Source organism: Globicephala melas, chromosome 15, assembly GCF_963455315.2.
Source record: "Globicephala melas chromosome 15, mGloMel1.2, whole genome shotgun sequence".
NCBI lineage: Eukaryota > Metazoa > Chordata > Mammalia > Artiodactyla > Delphinidae > Globicephala > Globicephala melas.
In genome coordinates, this window is record NC_083328.1 from 36,818,370 (window position 1) to 36,838,771 (window position 20,402).

A 20,402-nucleotide genomic window follows, 5' to 3' on the forward strand; every position below is an offset into this window, starting at 1 on the left:
GTTTCTCACTGAGGTCCAAACTCCCAATATTATAAAAGCCCTATTATGTGAATAACTCTTTTACCCCTGCTATTTAGTTTGGGGGACATATTTAGGAATGCTCAAGGCAGAATCCACAGTCAGTTCACGGTCACCAGCAGGGTTGTCTGTCCATCCCTCTCCAGCCTCCCGTTGGCCATTCGAAACTATTTGTTTCCTGGAGGTGCCATAACAAATTACCACAAATTGGGTGACTTAAAACAACAGAAATTTATTCTCTCATAGTTCTGGAGGCCGGAAGTCTCCAACAACAGGTTAGCAGGGCCCTGTCCTCTCTGAAGGCTCTAGTGGAGGATCTGTTCCATGCTTCATATTAGCTTCCAGTGTAGCCAGCAGTCCTTGGTGCTCCTCGGCTGGGACCTGTATCACTCCAGCCTCTCCCTCCATCCTCACACAGCCACCTGCTCTGTGTGGCCATGTCTCTTTCCTCCTCACATAAGGGCACCAGTCATACTGGACTAGGGCCCACTCTAATGACCTTGTCTTAACTTGATCATCTGCAAAGACCCTATTTTCAGATAAGGTCACATCACAAGTACCAGGGGTTAGGACCTGAACACATCTTTTTGGGGTGCCCAATTCAATTCATAACAGAAACTTTCTAGACGCTCCTCCTACTTCACCAAGAAAGATGGATTTCCTTTCCCACTCCCTGCTCTGCCCTCTGCAGTCTCGATGTCACCCCTGAAATTTCACCCAAGCAGCCACACTCATCAGCGATGGCTACATAACGTGTCCTGCTGTCCCTGCCCCCCCCCACATTCCACACTCTTGTAGGGTCCTCCGGAGAGCACACCTGAGGGTCTTCCTCACCCGGCCCCCTTCATCCAGGCCACCCCCTTCCCCGCCGGGCCCTCCAGCCTTCCCCCCGTCCCAGACAGGCCTGCCGTTGGCCCCCCTCAGAGCACATCCAGGCCTCTTCTCCCTCTATTTCCTCCTCCTGGGGTTGCATTACCATCTATCAGTGGATGACTTACAAGCCTGTGGCTCCAGCCCACCACTCCCCCCCCAACCCCTGAGCAAGCCCTCCCCTCATGCTCCACAAAGGGCAAACCCTCCTGGTATGCTCATCTTGGTCTCATCCCAGGTATGGGTCAGTATTTGGCCCCAGTGCCAAGCACAGTGTCACCAACTATTTCAGAGTAGATGCCTCCCTTCTGGGAGTCAGACAACTCTCCAATATGTATCATAAAATTTTCTTTAGAGTAAGTATTATTAAATCCAAAATAATAGCAATTTTAGATTTTTTTTTTCTTCACCGTGCAGCTTGTGGGATCTTAGTTCCCCAACCAGGGATTGAACCCGGGCCATGGCAGTGAAAGTGCCAAGTCCTAACCACTGGACCACCAGGGAATTCCCTAGATAAAATTTTAAATTTTAGAAAATTTAAAATATACTATTACAAAACAAAGTGTACTTCCTGTGTTTCTAATTGGCACAAGGAGACCATTAGGATTTCAAAATAATGATTTATTGGATGATAATGAGGTCACAGATGTAGCAGGTGTAACTGAGTTTACTAGGAAGAGCCCAGTAGAAGTACTGAGAACAAACTGAATTAATCTCTGAAAACACATTTATACCTTAAACCTACTGCCTTAGAAAATGCTAGAAAACACAAGAATATACCAGCACGTATTCAATTGGCTGTCACAGCAATGACATCATCACACATCACAGAGCTCCGGAAAACTGCACTGTACACTCATGAGAGAACGAGAGTTAACAGGGCAGATCATATCATCCTGAACATGACTTTGGCGTCACAGACCCCAAAAACGTTCTAGGGTCACCTCACTACACTTTGAGAACCTTGGGTCAACACATTTCACCCGCTGGCCCACTTCTTTTTGTAAATAAAGTTTTATTGAGCTCCCTGGCGGTCCAGTGGTTAGGACTCAGAGCTTCCACTTCAGGGGGCCCAGGTTTGATCCCTGGTCAGGGAACTAAGATCCCACAAGCCACACGGCGTGGCCAAAAAAATAAATAAAAATAAATGGAAAAACATTTTAAGTAAATAAAATTTTATTGATAAACTGGTCCATGGGGTCAGTTGAATGTTTACCTTACGCTTTCATAGTTCAGCTGAGGCAAGATGGGTGTTTCTATGAAAATTAAATAGAATATTTCCTTAACAAACTGCTCATTATGTCTTCTAGCTGATGTCATTCCATTGACGAGGCAGAAATTCTTAGAGTAGCGGCCACTCCCTATAAAATAAAGAATTTACCTCGTGTGTCACAGGGTGAGTGCGTGCCAGACACGCATATCGAGAGGTCGTTCCGGGTCACCTCCCTCTGCTGGCACCCGACGCGGCTGATCCTGGCTATTGGCTGGGAGACCGGAGAAGTGGTCGTGTTTAATAAGCAAGACAAGGAGCAGCATGTGGTCCCCCCTACGCAAACCGCCGACATCACCGTCCTCAACTGGAGCCCCAACGGGAACTGCCTGGTATCGGGGGATAGGGTGAGCAGACACGCTGAGACACTGACTTCAGATCTCTGCATTGCCCTGTACATGCTCTTAGGGACCAAATTATTAGAAACTTGCGGTTGCTGAGTTCAACTGATTTTGTCAGCTGTCATGGCAGATTTTGTTTTATATTGGGAGGAAGGTTTGAATGTTTTATTCTATCATCTCACTCTGTGGCAAAAGTTTGTAATTTTTTAAATGAACATTTCTAGGTAAGTACATTCACAAAGATGGGGTGGTGCTTCATGTACCCCCAAACCTCACCTTCCCTGAGCACACCGCTTCATTGCCTAGGAGTCCCTGGTCCTGATCATCTGGCCCAGGGCTTCCTAAGCAGGTCAGTTTGCCCCCAGGGGACACTTTGCTGTGTCTGGGGAGATTTTTTGTTGTCACAGTGGTGGTGTTGGGGGTTCTTTCTACTGGCATCTGGTGGGTGGAGGCCAGAGATACTGCTCAACATCCTCCGATGCTCAGGGCAGACCCCACAGCAGAGAATTACCAGCTCTAGATCTGTTTGATTCAAAAATGACAGCAGAAATTGTACAATGTGTTTATTTATTTTACACATTTAAGGTAATACATTTACATGTTTCAAAGTTCAAAAAATACGAAAAGGTATATACTGTAAAGACTCTCCAGCCCCACCCCATCCACTACCTCCCCTTCCCTGCCCTCCAGCACCTACAGCTTCTTCAAGTCTCTCCAGTGCTCCTTCAGTACACACAGGAACACACAATGCATTCTCTCCCCAACTTCCAATTTTGAAAAATTTCAAACCTTTAGGGGAGTTGAAAGAATAGTACAAACAACACCCTTTTACCCTTCCCATGAATTCAGTAGCTGTTAATGTTTTGACACATCTGCTCTCTCTGTACATCTGTATTTTTTCCCCGTATATTTGAGAGTTTGTCACAGACATCATACTTCATCCGTAAATGCTTTGGCATCGATCTCCTAGGAGCGTGACCACGTGTGCTGTCACACTCAGGAGGGTGAAGCCCATGAACTGGTTTCCACTGCTGTGCCATCGGTGTGACAGCTTTTCCTGCTGTTCCAGTAATGTCTGTGCTGATTTTGTCCTTACCCAGAAGCCAGCCAAGCACCACGCTTTGTGTTTGGCCGTCATTTCTCTTTGGTCTCCTTTCATCAGAACTGGTCCATGGTCTTGTCTTTTCTTTCTTCTCTCTCATTTTTTTTTTTTTTTTGGTCTTTCATGATATCAACATTTTGAGGGGTCCAGACTAGTTACCTTGTAGAATGTCCCTCGGTTTAGATCTGTGTGGTTGTCTCCTCATGACTGCCTTCAGGTTAAACATCTTGGCTGGGAGCTTCACACAGAGGGCGTCGTCTCTTTCCTATCTTCCTCGGTCCTTTTCACATGAGGGCAGTGCCCAGTGCACCCTGTTCTGTTTCTGGCTTTTCACCTGATGCTGCATCTTCCAGGTCTTTCCATGGTGGTGCACGGCGAACCTCCTTGCTCTCTTTTAACCTGCGCTTCATTACACCAACGTGTTATCATTTACTTCCCCAGCCTCTGTGGATAAACAGTCTCCAGTCCTTTGCTGGACAGTGACACAGTGGCTGGCCTCATGCTTTTGTCCTTTTGCACGTGTGAAAGTTTAGAGAAATTCCTGGAGGTGGGATCCAGGGCATGCGCTTGTGGTTTGGTGAGTGTCCCTACACCTCCCTCCATGGGGCTTGACCAGCTCCCACCAACCCACAAGCATGTCGTATCCAAGCTCAGAATTTTGCCTGGAAAAGTGCTATCTCGGTCGTGTTCTAGTTTGAGTTTCTCTTCCTCTTGAGGGTGAATATAACTTAGAAGAGCCATTTATACTTCCTTTCTGTTCATATCACTCATCCACTGTTCTATTTATCCTTTTGTCTGGATTTTTCTTCTATTTTTCTAGTCTATTCCCACCTAATGGCATTGCTCTGCCCCCAGATTCCTACTTCTTTGGTGATCTTTCCCACCTCCTTGCTCAGAAAATCCCCTAGAGGAATAAAAGAATTCAGGGTCATTGAATGCCATCATTCTCATCTTGCCTTTATTAAGAAGCAACTAACAGAGTAGATGACTGAGGCATGAAACAAAGCCCAGGTTGGTGCTGACCAAGTCTTGGAGTCAGGATTTAAGAACAGAAATACCTAGCACTTCTCTAAGAAAGTCTACAACTGTGCTGGTCCTAATTTCTTACTGGACTCAGGCAGGCAGAGAAGTAATAACAAATGAACAGACACACTCAGAGCACTAACCTCTGAGACACCTGCTCGCAGGCTTGGCCCAGGGTCTTTTCCACTCTCCCACCAGAGACCCAGTTTGATTACCATGAGACCGACCAAACCTGCTGAAGCAGGAAGACACACGTAATCTGCAGCCCTCAGAGTGCCCCACAGTCTCCAGGGACAGGAGCAGAGCTGGCTTCCGACATCCAGAACCACGAGTGAGGTGTCTGCTGCCAACATCCGCCTCTCAGGGCCTCTTCCTGCACAACTGTCTCTCTCCTGTGCCATCCGTCCAGGAGGCCGCTGGAAACAAAGGAATCTACCCGCTCCAGTTTCACCCCAGAGATGACCTGCCCTTCCTCCTCTGTCCCAAGTCCAGCTCGGGCCAGGTGCCCTCTGTGCAGCCACCCTTGGGCCTGGGGCAGTGGGGAGATCCCTGGAAGAGGGCACCAGGCAAACACTTGGTCGGTGAAGAAGCGGGGAGGACAATGCATGTCCAGGGCTCATCTCCCTCTCACTCTCCTGCTGGACAAGAGCTGAGGGCGAGGAGTAAGTGCACCTACACACAGGAAAGGGCAAGTCGCTTCCTGATCTCTGAGATAAACCATTAGTGAGCCAGCTGTGAAGTGACAACGTGTCCCGACAGTCGTATCTGAGCCCTAACTTCACACTAGTCCCTTAGTACGTTCACCTCCTGCTCTGCATGGGACTGGTTTCCCACCTGAGGGTGAGATGCTCTCACTTTTCTTTCAAGTCTTACTGGATAAAGTTATTTGAATGAAGTGACCTGGAAGGAATGGCAGCGAGTAAAGAGACCACTCTGAACACAAAGGATCCCCCCTCAGGAGTAGTAAGAGATGCAAAAACCACTTAGAATTTAGGGGCAATGAGCAGGAGGCCCCGAAGAGGCATCTGCTTTGCCATCTTCTACTTGGCGTCTGCGTGTCTATCTGGTTACAGGAGACCTGAGGTGACTTCCTGTGGCTTCCCCTTCTTGTGTGTGTGTGTGTGTGTCTCTCTGTCTGTCTGTCCTTGTATCAGAACAGGGGTCTGCAGTCATCTGAGCAGAAACCACTACTCCAGGGACTCCGGACATTTCCATCCTTCAACTTCTTCCCCAGCTCAACAGTCGGGGGATCTGGACAGGCCGAGTGCTCATGTTTGTGTTCAGGTGCCTAATGAGCTGTCAGCTGGAAGCTCGTGTATACTAATAAAACAGTCATTTACTGTGTTAAAAATTAAGTGCTGGACAGGAGTTCCCTGGCAGTCCAGTGGTTAGGACTCGGCACTTTCACTGCAGGGTCCTGTGTTCAATCCCTGTTTGGAGAGCTAAGGTCCCGGAAGCTGCGCAGCCGGGCCAAAAAGAAAAAAGAAAAGAAAAATTAAGTGCTGGACGATTGTACTTGCAGGGCAGAGCAGAAGGCCATCTCCACAGGGGCCGTGTGTGCCTAAAACACACAGCAGGGCCCAACTTCTGGCTCCTCTAGGGAGGAGGCTAGGTGACGGGGAAGGAAGCCTTCCCATTTCTGCCCTTATGTGTGTTTCACTGTGCAAGTATTATTTTTTAAATTTTATTTTAAGAGTAATTTGTAAACACACAAAAAATAATGTTTTTATTTTTTTTTTTATAAATTTATTTTATGTATTTATTTCTGGCTGTGTTGGGTCTTTGTTGCTGCGCGCAGGCTTTCTCTAATTGCGGCGAGCATGGGCTATTCTTCGTTGCAGTGCGCGGGCTTCTCACTGTGGTGGCTTCTCTCGTTGTGGAGCACGGGCTTTAGGCACACGGGCTTCAGTAGTTGTGGCACGCGGGCTCAGTAGTTGTGGCGCACAGGCTCAGTAGTTGTGGCGCACGCGCTTAGTTGCTCCGCAGCATGTGGGATCTTCCCAGACCAGGGATCGAACCCGTGTCCCCTGCATTGGCAGGCGGATTCTCAATCACTGCGCCACCAGGGAAGCCCCAATGTTTGTTTTGTTTTGTTTTGTTTTGTGGTACGCAGGCCTCTCACTGTTGTGGCCTCTCCCGTTGCAGAGCACAGGCTCCGGACGCGCAGGCTCAGCGGCCATGGCTCACAGGCCCAGCCGCTCCGTGGCATGTGGGATCTTCCCGGACCGGAGCACAAACCTGTGTCCCCTGCATCTGCAGGCAGACTCTCAACCACTGCGCCACCAGGGAAGCCCCCCAATGTTTTTATTCTTATCTTTATAAAGCTGGCAAAGTCAAGAAGAATCTGTATAATAATATAGGATTTGAATTCTATGTATACTCATGTTACATACTATTTCTGATCTTATATACTTTTCTTAGAGGTCCACTGTACAAGTTGCTTTTTAAGGCCCACTTTTTTTTGGCCGTGCCACACAGCATGCAGGATCTTAGTTCCCTGACCAGGGATCGAACCCGCGTCCCCTGCAGTGGAAACGTGGAGTCTTAACCACTGGGCTTCCAGGGACGTCCCAAGGCCCACATTATTTGAAAATCATATTCTTATATACAGTAAAGCAATGTTACACCCACTGACCGTGAGCAGGAAACAGACCTTGAGGACTGCTCGGGCAGCGCAGCAAAGCGGCCTCAGGGTTCGAGGGAAACACTGCCATTTGGCAAAGCTTAGCTTGTCCCAGCCAGAAGCCCTCCTGGAAAATTGCTCCTGGACCAAGTCGTCTTCCCCGCAACTTGAACTTTTCTAGCAGTTGTCTGAGCCATTAACTTGAGATTTTGATGACTTTGATGTTGAACATATAGTACACCTGGCACCCAGATCTTGGTTTCTTCCAATAAAATGAACCAGGGCTACTTGGAGAAATGGCTGATCCTCGGGCTGGGGCAGGATGGCAAGCCCGGAGGATCTGTAGGCCAGGACGTGAGGAGGTGCTCACAAACCCACAGCGACGGGTGCATTGAAGGGACAACAGAGCCTGAGGAAAGAGCTCCCGATGGCGGAGCTGGAACAATTTGAGTATCTAAACAAACAAGGGAATATTGGGTCATAACCCAGAGTAGAAAATAAATATTCATGGGTCCATCCGTGCGTCCATATTGATGTAAATCTATGATTTAATAAATCAGTAAATGGTGGACAAGAGGCATATCTCTCCAGATGATCTAGGAGGTGAGACATAACTCCCCTTCCTACGTGTGGGCTGTACACAGCGACTTCCTTCCAGGCAGGACAGGATGGAAGGAAGAAGAAACTCCCCAGTGAGGGAGGTCACAGACATGACCTCAGCAGACAGGTCACGCCAAGGACAGGGACCCCTGATCCGACATGTCGACAGCAGCACTTGACCTCTGGTCTTCCTCTCAAACCCACCACCCCAACAACAATGAGAAAAACATCAGGCAAATCCTGCCGGAGGGACATTCTACAAAACCCCTGATCGGTCTTCCTCAACACTGTCCAGGCGTCCAGAACAGGGGTGTCTGAGCCACCGTCCCAGCCCAGGGGGCCCAAGGAGACATGGCGACCAGATGTCTGTGGGGCCTGGACAGGGTCCCAGGGCAGGAAGAACTGAGGAGAGGTGAATGAAGTACCAACTTTAGTTAGTATCATGCGCCACAGTAATGTAGGGTCAGTAATAGGAGAAGCTAGTTGTGAGGTATGGAGCGTCTCTGAACTATCTTTGCCACTTTTCCTTAAATCTGAATCTATCCCAAAATTAAAGATTTGTTTTAAAAACTGAACATGTGACACTTGTTATCTCCAGGGAGTGAAGATGGGATGGGGCACAGAGAGGAGTTTCTGGTTCCTTCACTGAACACTAAAATTGTTTTGAGTTTTTCATGGTGCACATATAGTAGTAGTATAATTTTAAAAGAAAAAAAGGAGTAAGCCCATGCTCTATTGCACAGTATCACCCTCACCCTCCACCAGTCACTTGCTAAGAATGTGACCTTGGGTTTTCCAGCTTGGTATCCTGCTCTTATGGAAGTTGGACCAAAGGGGTCGAGTACAAGGGGCACCGCTGCTGAAACACGAGTATGGAAAACACCTCACTCACTGCATCTTCCGGCTCCCCCCTCCCGGCGAGTAAGTAGAGCTTGGGTGGTGGCTGGCGGGGCCGGGGATGTGGCTCCTCCTGACACTGGAGGGGTCTCCTCTGTGGTTATACCACCTTCGTCCAGGGAGCAACAAGGAATCTCTGTCACATTTGCTCTTAGGGACCTCGTTCAGTTGGCGAAGGCAGCTGTGAGTGGTGATGAGAAAGCCCTGGACAAGTTTAACTGGAGGAAGTGTGGCTTTGGAAGTTTCCTGAAAATGGGACCTCAAGAGGGACTCTCATTCTTTGTCAGCTTGACCGATGGTAAGACACTCAGGTTGGGGTCTGGGGACACTGCAGTGTTTCGGAGTGTCTGGGAGATTATAAGCGAATGGATGGCGTTTCTGCATAAAATTGCAGGCTGTGCGCCATTCCCAGATGGATGCCTTAGCCGGCTCGTGCAGGTGTTTATCCAGGATCCAAAGGGTGGCTTCACCTTGACCTGATAGAAACAAATTGAGCTTTATTTGCATTTGAAGGTTTTTCAGGAGGAAGCTGTCCAGGATGTGCAGCCCAAGATGAATCGATGCCAGGGGCACCCGGCGTGGTCTCCAAGCCAGCAGCGGGGCTCAGCTCTGGCGTGGGTGTGACCGGGGCACGCTGGACCAGCAGCCCTGGCAGGGCTGGGCCGTCCGTGCTGATTTAACACGGCTCCCCCGCGGTGTGCTAGGAGGCAGGCGGCGGCCAATAGATGCAGTGTGAGGTTCAGAGAGATAGAGGGTCTCGTACACTCACGAGACATTCATGAGTGCCTTCTCCCATGGGAAAGGGGCCCTTCCTGGGGTGATGGGGTTCGAGGACGTGTGTGGCCAGGCAGCTTAACTGTGACAGGTGACAGCTGGGAGGGGCTGGGGCATTTGTCAGTTTAAAAGTAGAGAGACTTGGCATTTAAGGAGGGGAGTTGGAGGGACCCAATGTGGGCACTGTGGGGGCGGCGGGGGCCCTGAGGGAGGAAGGAGACGTGGCGACTGGAGGCCTGGCTCTGCAGGGGGTGTCAGTGCTGCCCCCGCCCAGCAGCCGTGCAACTGGGGCAGATGATCCCGTGTCTTTGTGCCTTAGCTTCCGAACATGTACAGTGGGGATCGGGATAGTACCTGCCTCCAGAGCCTCTGTACACGGAGCCCGCACACATCTGTGCTCAGTAAATACTAGTTACTGTTATGATTAGCCTCCAGACAACCTTGAACCTTTAAGCTTAATAAGAACTCAAGTTGTCCACTGGGAGTGAGATGGGAGGCGGCATGGAGGGTGAGGAGGCTCCCGAGAGCAGCAGAATGAACCCAATCCCGAGAACTCACAGGAGGTGCTGCCACCATGCTCAGAAGCCTGAAAGCAGAACCAGGAGACAGCTCGGGGGCAAGAGGAGGGTATCCAAGCTGGGAGGGGCCCTGGGGCTGACGCGAGGGCCTGGGGAAGGCAAGAGGGTGCAGGCCAGACGCCAGCCAGCGATACCCGGTACCCAGGATGGAGGGTGCAGGCCGAGGCTCCGGGGAGGGTCATAGTTAAGGCCCCGGCAGACGGGTGATGGACGTGTACCTAGGGGACTGAGATGACCAGAGCATGGAGGCTGTGCATCAGGAGGGTGGTCAGTGTGAGCGCTGGACAGTGGTGGAGGGAGGATGGCAGACACAGGGGTCCTGGCTGGACTGACCTAGAGATGGCAGACGCGGGGGTCATGTGCCAGTGTTTTTAAAATAGCTTATTTGTAAATGGTTATGATGAAGATGTTTACGTTGAAAGTGTCCCTAAGTAGGTAGAATGGCTTCCAGGGAGTGTCCAGCCTCCATGGACACATCGCTTTCCCGCAGGGACCGTGCACTACGTGGACGAGAAGGGCAGGACGGCCCGGGTGGCGTCCACGGACAGCTCCATTCAGACTCTGTTCTACCTGGAGGAGAGAGAGGTGCTGGTGGCAGTCACCGAGAGCCTGCTGCTGTGTCTGTTCACGGTGATGCCCGAGGGCACAGCCGAGGAGGTGATGAAGGTGAGGAGGTGATGGGGGGGTGCCCCAGGGGGTCTCCAGCCTCTCTTGCCCACCTCATACACCCCTTCGTTTTGGTTGAGGAGTCTGTGTTTCAGGGCCACCACCAGAGCTTTAGCACCTAATTTATTGTGCACCATTGCGGTCACAGGTGGGGGAGACACCAGGGGACGGGGCCTCCCAGAGCCACGGGAGGTACGGGGCTGTGGCGGGGACGCCTGGCTATGTGCAGACCTTGAGGGTTGTCACCAGTGTTCCCTCTGTGACACTACCGCTGGCCCACACATATGCATTGCTTTATCCGAGGGGTGTGTGATAATCACAACTCTGGACACCCTGCCATCCGCGTGGGTGCCTCGCCCCGGGCCGGGGCACTCACTCGCAGGAGGACACCAGGAAGCCTGGGGCGTTGGTTGTTGGTCAGGCAGCGCGTGCAGCTCCCTGAGGACTGCATGCCACTCTCCTGCCACTTTGTTGGTTTACACCCAAGGATTCTATGGTTCTCAGAGTACTCCGAACCTTCCCTAAGATGCTCTGGTCGATGCAGAAAAGTCGGTGTTCAGGGGTCCTTTGTGCACCTCTGTCTACACAGCAGTTGAAATGTGGTCACTGAGTCCTGTGAACCTGGGTTCAAATCCCCCCTCAGCCCCTTGCTGGCAGGTTTTCTCTGAACACAGGCTGTGACAAGCTGCCTCACCCAACGCGGGGCACCCCTGTCATTAACTACATAGTGTGCAGTGGTCGCTGCTTTGGCCTGAAAGGCTGGGGCTGCCCTTCCAAGTGTCCACAGCCACCCTCACTTCCTCCGCTTGGTAAGTCTGCGGGGAGTCACTGCCAGAGAGTCCAGCTGCTGAACAGGGACCTGGTCTCGACAAGGGCGACGTGCTCCTTTCGGGTTGTTGTTGTGCAGGTAAAGCTGAGTGGAAATATGGGTCGCCAGGCAAACGTCGCCCTGATCAACAGCAGCCTTCTTGTGACCGCCACTGGGGAGGCGGTCCTCAGGTGAGATCCCGACTCTGCAGAGAGTGCTGGGGTTGAAAATTCTGTCCCATACAGTCTCTTGAGTACACTTTGTGTTGGAGTGTAACATACATATAGAAAAATGCACAAATTATGATGAAGTGTTACTAATTGGGCACATCCACGTAACCAGCCCTGAGATGGAAGAGCAGAACATATCAGAGACCCTAGGCATTCCGCCCGCCCCCGCAGGGGTCACACTGTCCTGACGTCTGCCTGCCTTTTTGATCCCCGGGTAGATGGAATCCCATGTTGTGTTCTCTTGGGTCCGGCTGCTTTAGCTCATGTGACATTCAGGGGTTCTCCCTGGTTGGGTGCTTGGAGTTCCCTTGTTCTCATCGTGACCCGGTGTCACACAGGAACCCTCTTTTATTAACAACTGCTCCCTTTGTTATGAACAAGACGTAACATAGATAACGTAACAACGACATGCTTTTTTCCTCAGAGTCCAAAGGGCCATGTCTTTTTCCTGATTTTTAAAGTTTACTCTGCGAGTTGAACAAGACCCTCACAGCTGAGGGAAGCCCACTAACACAGTCCCCCCCGTGGGACTTTCCTCCTTGCCTTGTAGGTTCTGGGATTTAGAACGAGGAGAGAATTACGTACTGAGTCCAGAGGAGAAGTTTGGTTTTGAAAAAGGAGAGAATATGAACTGTGTTTCTTACTGTAGAGTCAAAGGTGAGACTTCCCAGCGTCAGAGGGAGAGCCCACCTCAGGCTTTGCTCTGGGGTGTGCTGTCATGACATGGAACTCAGGGCTGTTCTAAGAACCATACCTCAGTTACAACTATGTCAGTCACTCGAGTACAGTCAGCCAAGAGCAAAAAAGAGGCAGGAAAGCTGTGTTGTCCCACGTAGTGGTCAAGGAGTTTGGTCAGGAATGTGACCAGCCTGGCTGCGTGAATTGGTGTCTGTTCCTCCTGAAACCTCAAGAAAAAGTCAGTGTGAGAAACATTAAATATATATGTGTACATGGATGTGCGTATGTGCACACACACGCACACACAAATATGACAGAAAGAATAGGAAATGCACCAGAGCAGCACTTCCGTGCCCGCTGAGTGCTAAGTGCTGTGTGGCATTGGGAAAGCAGCCCTGAACACAGGCAAGCAGGCTCCTCTCTCATGGGAGAAACCAGAGAGCAAGCAGCACCACTGCCCCAATCCCCCATCCACACATGTACACACTGTGTCACTGCGAGTAGCGAACTCCTGCTAAGGAAGACACGGCCAGGTACGAGGCTGGGCAGTTCCTGGACGGAGGGCCGACAGGCTGGTATTTTAGAGAGGGTGGTCAGAGAAGTGAGCTTGCTGCTGTTTTTATCCCTTTTCAACTCAACGTGAACTTTCTTTTTACCTACAGGTCTTCTGGCAGCAGGTACCGATAAAGGGCGCGTAGCCATGTGGAGAAAAGTGCCAGGCCCCCAGAGCAGCCAAGGGGTGGAGGGCAAAGACAGGTGGACCCTTCAGATCCCCACTGAGCTTGAAGGAAACATCACACAGATAAAGGTATGCCTCGACGGGGCACTGGGTGCACTCATTTTCTGCAGAAGTGGAGGCAGTAATTGCTCTGAACCTATTTTTGTCAGTTATTCAAATTAAGATAAAAAATAACAACAGTAAAATATTTTTAAAGGCCTTTTGGGTTTCAGAACTACAGATAAGGGATTGTGGATCTGTAGTAATCTATATTTATCTTTTTAAATCTATCTACACGTCCATTTATCTCTATCATCTATTTGTCTTATTTAGTTATTTATTTGGCTGTGCCGCACGACTTGCAGAATCTTAGCTCCCCGACCAGGGATTGAATCTGCACCCCAGCAGTGGAAATACCAGGTCCTAACCACTGGACCGCCAGGGAATTCCCGCCCCAGCTTCCTCTTAATGCTCCAAAACTCCACTGTTTTCTGGTCATCCTGAGGCTTGAACTTGCCCCTATTCTGTTTCAAACAAAGTCATTCTGTTGGGGAGCTTGCTGTTCTTGTGGACTGCCTTTCCCCTCAGGAAAAGATTTCTGAGTCACTGCTCCACAGCCTGGTAGTGGGGAGAGTAGCTGGCTTTCTGGGGTGACACCCTGCTTTGGGAGCTGGGAGCTGGACACAGGAACCTCTGGTCCCGGATGGCCTCTCCCAGAGAGGAGCAAGCTGGGGCAAGGGCCTGGGGGCCCCATGTGGTCTGGCTCCCGCTCCAGATGCAGAGCCTCCCTCCGACCCACCTGGACCTGGCCTCTGTGCCGGAGCTGGGGGAGTGAGAGATGCTGGCAGCCGCCCCTCCCAGGAAAATGCCGGAGGAGAGGGAGCCCTGGTTTCTTGGCCAAACCTGCCTGCCGAGCTCACCTGCCACAGACTCTGCTCTTCTTACCAGACTTAGTAGACTTTCTTCAATAAGTCTTTCCTCATTTACTCTGTGCCCAATTCCCAGAGAAGTACATGGTTGTGTTTTCATAATTTTCACCAGTTATGCCTACTATGTCCTCGGGGCTCCTCACCTGCCTTTCTGGAACTTGCCTCTCAGAGCTGCTCTGTGTGATTTTTTTTTTTTTTTTTAATTTTTGGCTGCACCAAATGGCACGCAGGATCTTACTTAGTTCCCCGATCAGGGATCGAACCCACGCCCCTTACAGTGGAAGTGTGACATCTTAACCACTGGACCGCCAGGGAAGTCCCTGAATTTTTTAAGATAAAGTTTACTTAATCTATACTAATCAGGAAATGAAAACTTACATGGTAAACAGTGTATGGATACCTTAGAGCAATTTTGGGAATTACTTTTAGATCCTCATCTCAGGTCATAAATAAACATAGTTTCTGGATGAATTAACGAGTTAAATATTTTTAAAAGTTAGGTCAGGGACTTCCCTGGCGGTCCAGTGGTTAAGACTTCGCCTTCCAGTGGAGGGGGTGTGGGTTCGATCCCTGGTCGGGGAGCTGAGATCCCACATGCCTTGCAGCCAAAAAACCAAAACATAAAACAGAAGCAATATGGTCACAAATTCAATAAAGACTTTAAAAATGGTCCACCTGTTGAAAATAAAATTTAAAAAATTAAAAGTTGGGTCAGAATAACTGGCTAAAAACACAGAATATAATCAGATCTGTAGAGAAAGTGTAACTTTCTTAGATTTTAAGTAATAAAAGAAGTTGCAAAAGCAGAGGGACAAGGTTGAGTCCATAAGAACATGTCACACCGGGCAATGTGAACAGGAAGACTGGGATGAAAGGAAAACTGAGCTGGGTAAAAATTCACTTTAAAAGGTTAATCTCTAAAACACCAAATTTTCCCAATTTTCAATGCATAATTTTTTTCTTCATTTGAATACCAATCCCAGTTGATGTGTACATTGAAAGTATTTTTGTTTTTTTGTGGGAGAAGAAAGGTGCTGTTTTAAACTGATGGCTCATCTTACCTTTAGTGATATCTTAGAATAATGGACGTGAAAAATACTCACATTTATAAGAAAAATATTAAGAATGCCAATGGAGGGAATTCCCTGGCGGTCCAGTGGTTAGGACTCAGTGCTTTCACTGTGGGAGCCCGGGTTCGATCCCTGGTTGGGGAACTAAGCCTGCATGCTGCACTGTGCGGCCAAAAAGAAAAGAATGTAAATGGATAAGTGATGAAGGAGAGTGCAGATAATTTACCTAAGGGTGGTTAGTAGAATCCATGGAAAACGTGTAACCTCAGTGGTAATGAAAGAAATGCCCATTTTAAATAATAGTAAGAGCCACACTAACTTTCTTGAAAGACGTAAAAGAAAAATTGACTCAGTAGACCATGTTCCTCAAAGAGAAGCCTCAATCTTGTAATTACCTGTCCCATCCATCGCTCTTTCCAAATAAATCTACAAATTACATGTTTATCCAGTGAAAATAAGGAGGTTTTTTTTTTTTCCTGAGGGAATTCAACACAATAATTCTAAACTCATTTGGTAGAGCAAATGGCCGAGAAAAAATTTTAAAAAGAATCAGACCATTTCTGTATCCTATACCAGAATATATCTGAAAGGTATAGCAATTAACATGGCATGCTTACTAGGAATGGATAAATATATCAATGGAGTAAAGTTGGAAATCCAGAAATGGATTTGTATGGATTTGGAAGTTTAATATGAAATTATGAAAGTGGTACTTGACATCACTAGAGGAAGTCTAGATAGTTCACTAGAGTGTGTAAATTTGCTTTCCATTTATAAAACATAGACGCCCCTAAGTTCATGTCAGTAAAGTAAACTCTAGAAGATGCTCAACCAGTCAGGATAGACATGAGCGAGAACAACCACACAAGTTTACCCGCTGGATCTAAACTCTGAGTGTTGTTATTTTAAAGTTTTTCTACAAATTATACATTTTATACTTATAAATTTTTAAAGTCATGTTTTTTTTTTTTTGTTTTTTTTTTTGTTTTTTTGCGGTACGCGGGCCTCTCACCGCTGTGGCCTCTCCCGTCGCGGAGCACAGGCTCCGGACGCGCAGGCTCAGCGGCCATGGCTCACAGGCGCAGCCGCTCCGCGGCATGTGGGATCTTCCCGGACCGGGGCACGAACCCGCGTCCCCTGCATTGGCAGGCGGACTCTCAACCACTGTGCCACCAGGGAAGCCCTAAAATCATGTTTTTAAACAAGAAGAAGAAATAGTGCTTGGAAATTGTTTATGAATCCTCGTACTTATAACATTGCCCTGACTGCACCTCTCCTTTCTGTCTCTCAACGTGGGAATGAAGTGGGGCTCCAGGAAGAGCCTCCTGGCAGTGAACAGCATCAGCTCCGTGCTCATCCTCCGCGAGCAGGCCATGTCGTCCCACTTCCACCAGCAGGTGGCCGCGGTGCAGGTCTCCCCGAGCCTACTCAGCGTGTCCTTCCTGTCCACGGGGGTGACACACAGCCTGCGCACAGACATGTACATCAGCGGAGTGTTCACCACCAAGGTCACTGCCAGGGTGACCATGGGCTTGGGCGGGATCATCGATACAGACGGAAGACCTGATCGGTTGTTAGGGTCATTCGGGACAACGAGGCCCAGACGGCCGGTTGCTTTTTAATTTCCGTGGTTCTTTGTAGGATGCTGTTGCCGTCTGGAATGGAAAACAGGTGGTGATCTTTGAGCCTTCTGGAGCCACATTACGAAGTGCAGGTAGGAGTCTTTTCAGCCCCACGAAGGGGACTCACATCTAATGGGGGTGGGTGCTGGTGCCTGTGAGGTGGGCAAAGGGCAGGCCCAGGGCCATGGGGAGACCCTTATGTCAGTTCTCGTGCCTGGGCCTGCGTTTCCAGAGCCGGTGCTGCCACTCTAGCCCTGTGCAACCAGGGCCTCCCCAGCCTCCCTACAGAAGCTAGTTGAGGTAGTTAAGTGCAGCCAGATCTGGGGCCAGCAGCCCTCCTGGGCTCCAGGACGATGAAACAGCTCAGAAATAAGTCGGCATGACTGTGAAGAACCACAATGCTTTCCGGGGAAAGGGATGCTACACACCTGACTTCTGAACTTCCCAGAGCACGCACAGCAGTGAGCCCGTGGGGTCTCGACCAAGGCCAACCTCTGTCTGAAAATTTCAAGGTGGATCTTCAGAGCTGTTCCACCTGTCCCATCCATCGCTCCGACTCTCTGTTTCACTTTATCTTCTGCTCTTTAGCACATGTCTGTATGAGTTACGGGGCTGCTGTAACAAGGACCACAAAACGAGTGGCTGTTTAGGAGTTATTCTCTCACAGTTCTTGAGGCCAGATGTCCAAAATTAGTTTCACTGGCCAAAATCAAGGTGTTGGCAGAGCCCCAGAGGCTCTAGGGAAGACTCTGCTCCTTGCTTCTTACAGCTTTTGGTGGCTGCCAGCAGTCCTTGGCTTGGGGTCACATCATTCCAGTCTCTGCCTCCACTGTCACATTGTTCCTGTCTAAAAATCTCCCTCCCTCTTACAGGGACACTTGTGATTTCATTTGGGGCCCATTTGCATAATCCAAGATAATCTCCCCATCTCAAGACCTTAACATCTTTGGCCATATAAGCTAATATTCATGGGTTTCAGGGATTAGGACCTGATCTCTTTGGGGACATCTTCCCACCAAGCACAGTGACCATCAGGACGTGCTCCTCGGCAAGATCTCCTTCTGCACAGTTCTTGTCTTCACCCATCCTGACCTAGGCCCTCCTACCTCACAGGGGGATTCGTCATTGCACTGTTCCCAGGGTGATGCCCCCACGTGCTTGTTTGAATACCTCACACCTCCCTGGGGATGTTTTTCCACAGGTTATCAACTCTCTCCCTCATATTATTCCCTCACTTTTTTTTCCTCCTCTAACACTTTGTTGCCTAAAGTTCTCTTGGAACACTTTTCCCACCCTGCCCTGTATCGTGCTGACAATTCACGTCTTCGCCTCTCTTCTACCATAGACCCCTTGAGGGGCAAGGGTGAACTTATCCTCCCAAGAGGATAGCACAACAGGTGCTGAGCTATTTTCTGTTTTGTGTGTGTCATCATCTTCCTAACTAGATAAGAACCTGTCTAGAGCCAGAGACTAGAGCTTGTGGTCTCCAAAGTTCCACATAAGATAAGCAGATGCTTGAACAATCATGCTGTCATAGATGCTGTGCTACTGGAAGCACCACTGCTAGATGGGATAAAAGAGGAGAGACCATCAGTGACTGGTGAGGGCAGGGTGCCCAGCACTGAGTCCCCACACCTGGCCATCACCGGCAGCTGTGGCCCTGGCAGGTCCCTGTGTCTCAGAGCCTCACTTTCCTCATCTGCAAGATAAAGAAAACGCACCTTTCACAAGGCTATTGTGGGTGCCAAGGAAAATTAGGGAACACACATGAGAACACTTCTTGACTATACCGCAGCTCCACCCCTTCTACCCGTCTCACCGTGGTTCCTTCTTTATATCCTTAGTTTTAGAAGATCTTTTCTGCTAGGTTTCAGTCTTTCTCATCAATAGTTGCCCTACAAAAAATTCTAGTTTTAGTGTGAGAATGCTTCTTAAACTCTAAGGAGCTATGACGAGACTAGCTGCTGCTGTCCTGACCTTTATTTTTAATTTTAGGTACCTTCCTGTGTGAGTCTCCAGTGTTAGCCATGCACGAAGAAAACGTTTATACGGTGGAGCCAAACCGAGTCCAAGTTCGAACCTGGCAGGTAAATTGCTGCTCTAGAGTGAGTGGCCTGTGACGTTAAAGACAATTAGAGCAGAGTTTAAAATGCCATCTCTAAATCAAGCCAGAGCCTGCTTAATGACTTCACTCAACCACATCAGATTGCCCCCACTGGGTGCTTGGTTGTAAAAATGGATTGTCGGATAGCCCCTCCATCGACAGCTCTTGTGACTTCAGAAGTCAGGAGGTGAGGCAGTGGCCTTTTGCAGTGAAAAGGACTACATGGCTGGACCTTGAGTGCATGGGGGTGTGAAATGGGAGGAAATTTTGCTGTGTTTAATGCGCATCTTGAGGACTGAGGGGTCATCAGTTCAGGACATATCTTTAGGCAGACCTTTTTCCCTGCATGTGTCTGAGGGTGAGGCCAGGATGGGAGCAATGTGTGCCTCCAGGATTACAGGCCTTTAACACACCATTCTGTTCCCTCCGGGTGGTGTGCAGTAAGGAAACCCTGCCCACATCCCGTGCACACTTGCTGGACCCCCAGGGCTGACATGGTGTATTAGTTTCCTGAGCCTGCCATAACCAATGACCACAAACTTATGGCTTAAAACAATAGAAATTTATTTTCTTTGCAGTTCAGGAGGCCAGAAGTCCTAAATCTAGGTGTGGGCAAGATTGGCTCCTTCTGAGGCTCTGAGGGTGAATTTGTCCCATGCCCCTTCCAGCTTTTGGTGTTGCCGGCATTCCTTGCGTTCCTCAGCCTGTAGACAGATCACTCCAGTCTTTGCCTCCATCTTTACATGGCCTTCTCCCTGTGTCTTAGAAGGACACTTGTCCTTGGATTTAGGGTCCACCCTAATCCAGAGTTGTCTCCTTTTGAGATCCTTAATTATATCTGCAAAGACCCTTTTTCCAAGATACATCCAAATGGATGTATCTTTCAGGGGCTACCATTCAGCCCAGTACATGCAATAGTGTTCTGCATCATGGTTGAGGACATTTGTTATGGCACTGGTTTTAGCTCTCAGTATGACTGCTTTGTCCAGCTCTGAGTTCTTTCCTGGGGTCCAGCATTTGATTTCCCAGGGCTGCCATGTCCGTGTCCTTGTACCTCACAGCCTGCACGTCCACTCTTGCATTCAGCAATTCCTGAAAGAGCTTCCATGCAGTTCTACTTTCTAGCAGGAGGGTCAGACAGTAAAGGTGCACACTGAAGTGTGGAGGTGGGTGGGAAGTATTGCAGGGGGTGGCATTGGAATAGAGACCTGACAAGTCAGGGAAGCGCCCGCAGCCCCACTCGCCTCCTGGGGCAAAGTGCAGGTGGAAGGAGCTGGGGCCTGTTGAGATACCTGCCCTGCTTCAGGTCAAAAGGGAGGCAGAGAGGCTGGAGGGAAGGAGGGATGGGCCTTGCATACTGCTGATAGTTGTGTAGGGGCATCAGCTGTGGACATAAAGCCGAGGCAGGGAGGGGCCCTCCTGACAAAAGATGAGGGAGCAGCTGGGTTATCAGAGGAGTGACCTGCGGAGCTGGAGAGTGG

General features: G+C 49.4%; 1 protein-coding gene and 1 non-coding gene across 12 annotated transcripts in view; one reads left to right on the forward strand and one right to left on the reverse strand.

Annotated features, from left to right (window-relative positions):
• The window catches only part of IFT140 (intraflagellar transport 140), a 70,926-nt gene that overhangs the window by 4,015 nt on the left and 46,509 nt on the right, over positions 1-20,402 (forward strand). For 10 of the 11 annotated variants that reach the window (XM_060285615.1, XM_060285622.1, XM_060285616.2 and 7 more), the window contains 10 exons: positions 2,284-2,505; positions 8,647-8,768; positions 8,900-9,042; positions 10,587-10,762; positions 11,670-11,761; positions 12,351-12,457; positions 13,141-13,286; positions 16,500-16,703; positions 16,837-16,909; positions 18,813-18,904. In XM_060285615.1, coding sequence (XP_060141598.1) covers positions 2,284-2,505; positions 8,647-8,768; positions 8,900-9,042; positions 10,587-10,762; positions 11,670-11,761; positions 12,351-12,457; positions 13,141-13,286; positions 16,500-16,703; positions 16,837-16,909; positions 18,813-18,904 — 1,377 coding nt within the window. The remainder of the gene's footprint in view (positions 1-2,283; positions 2,506-8,646; positions 8,769-8,899; positions 9,043-10,586; positions 10,763-11,669; positions 11,762-12,350; positions 12,458-13,140; positions 13,287-16,499; positions 16,704-16,836; positions 16,910-18,812; positions 18,905-20,402) is intronic. The other variant, XM_060285624.1, reaches the window with a different exon arrangement.
• Positions 1,321-1,392, reverse strand: TRNAE-UUC (transfer RNA glutamic acid (anticodon UUC)). The gene has a single exon. It is a non-coding gene; the product is annotated as a tRNA-Glu (tRNA).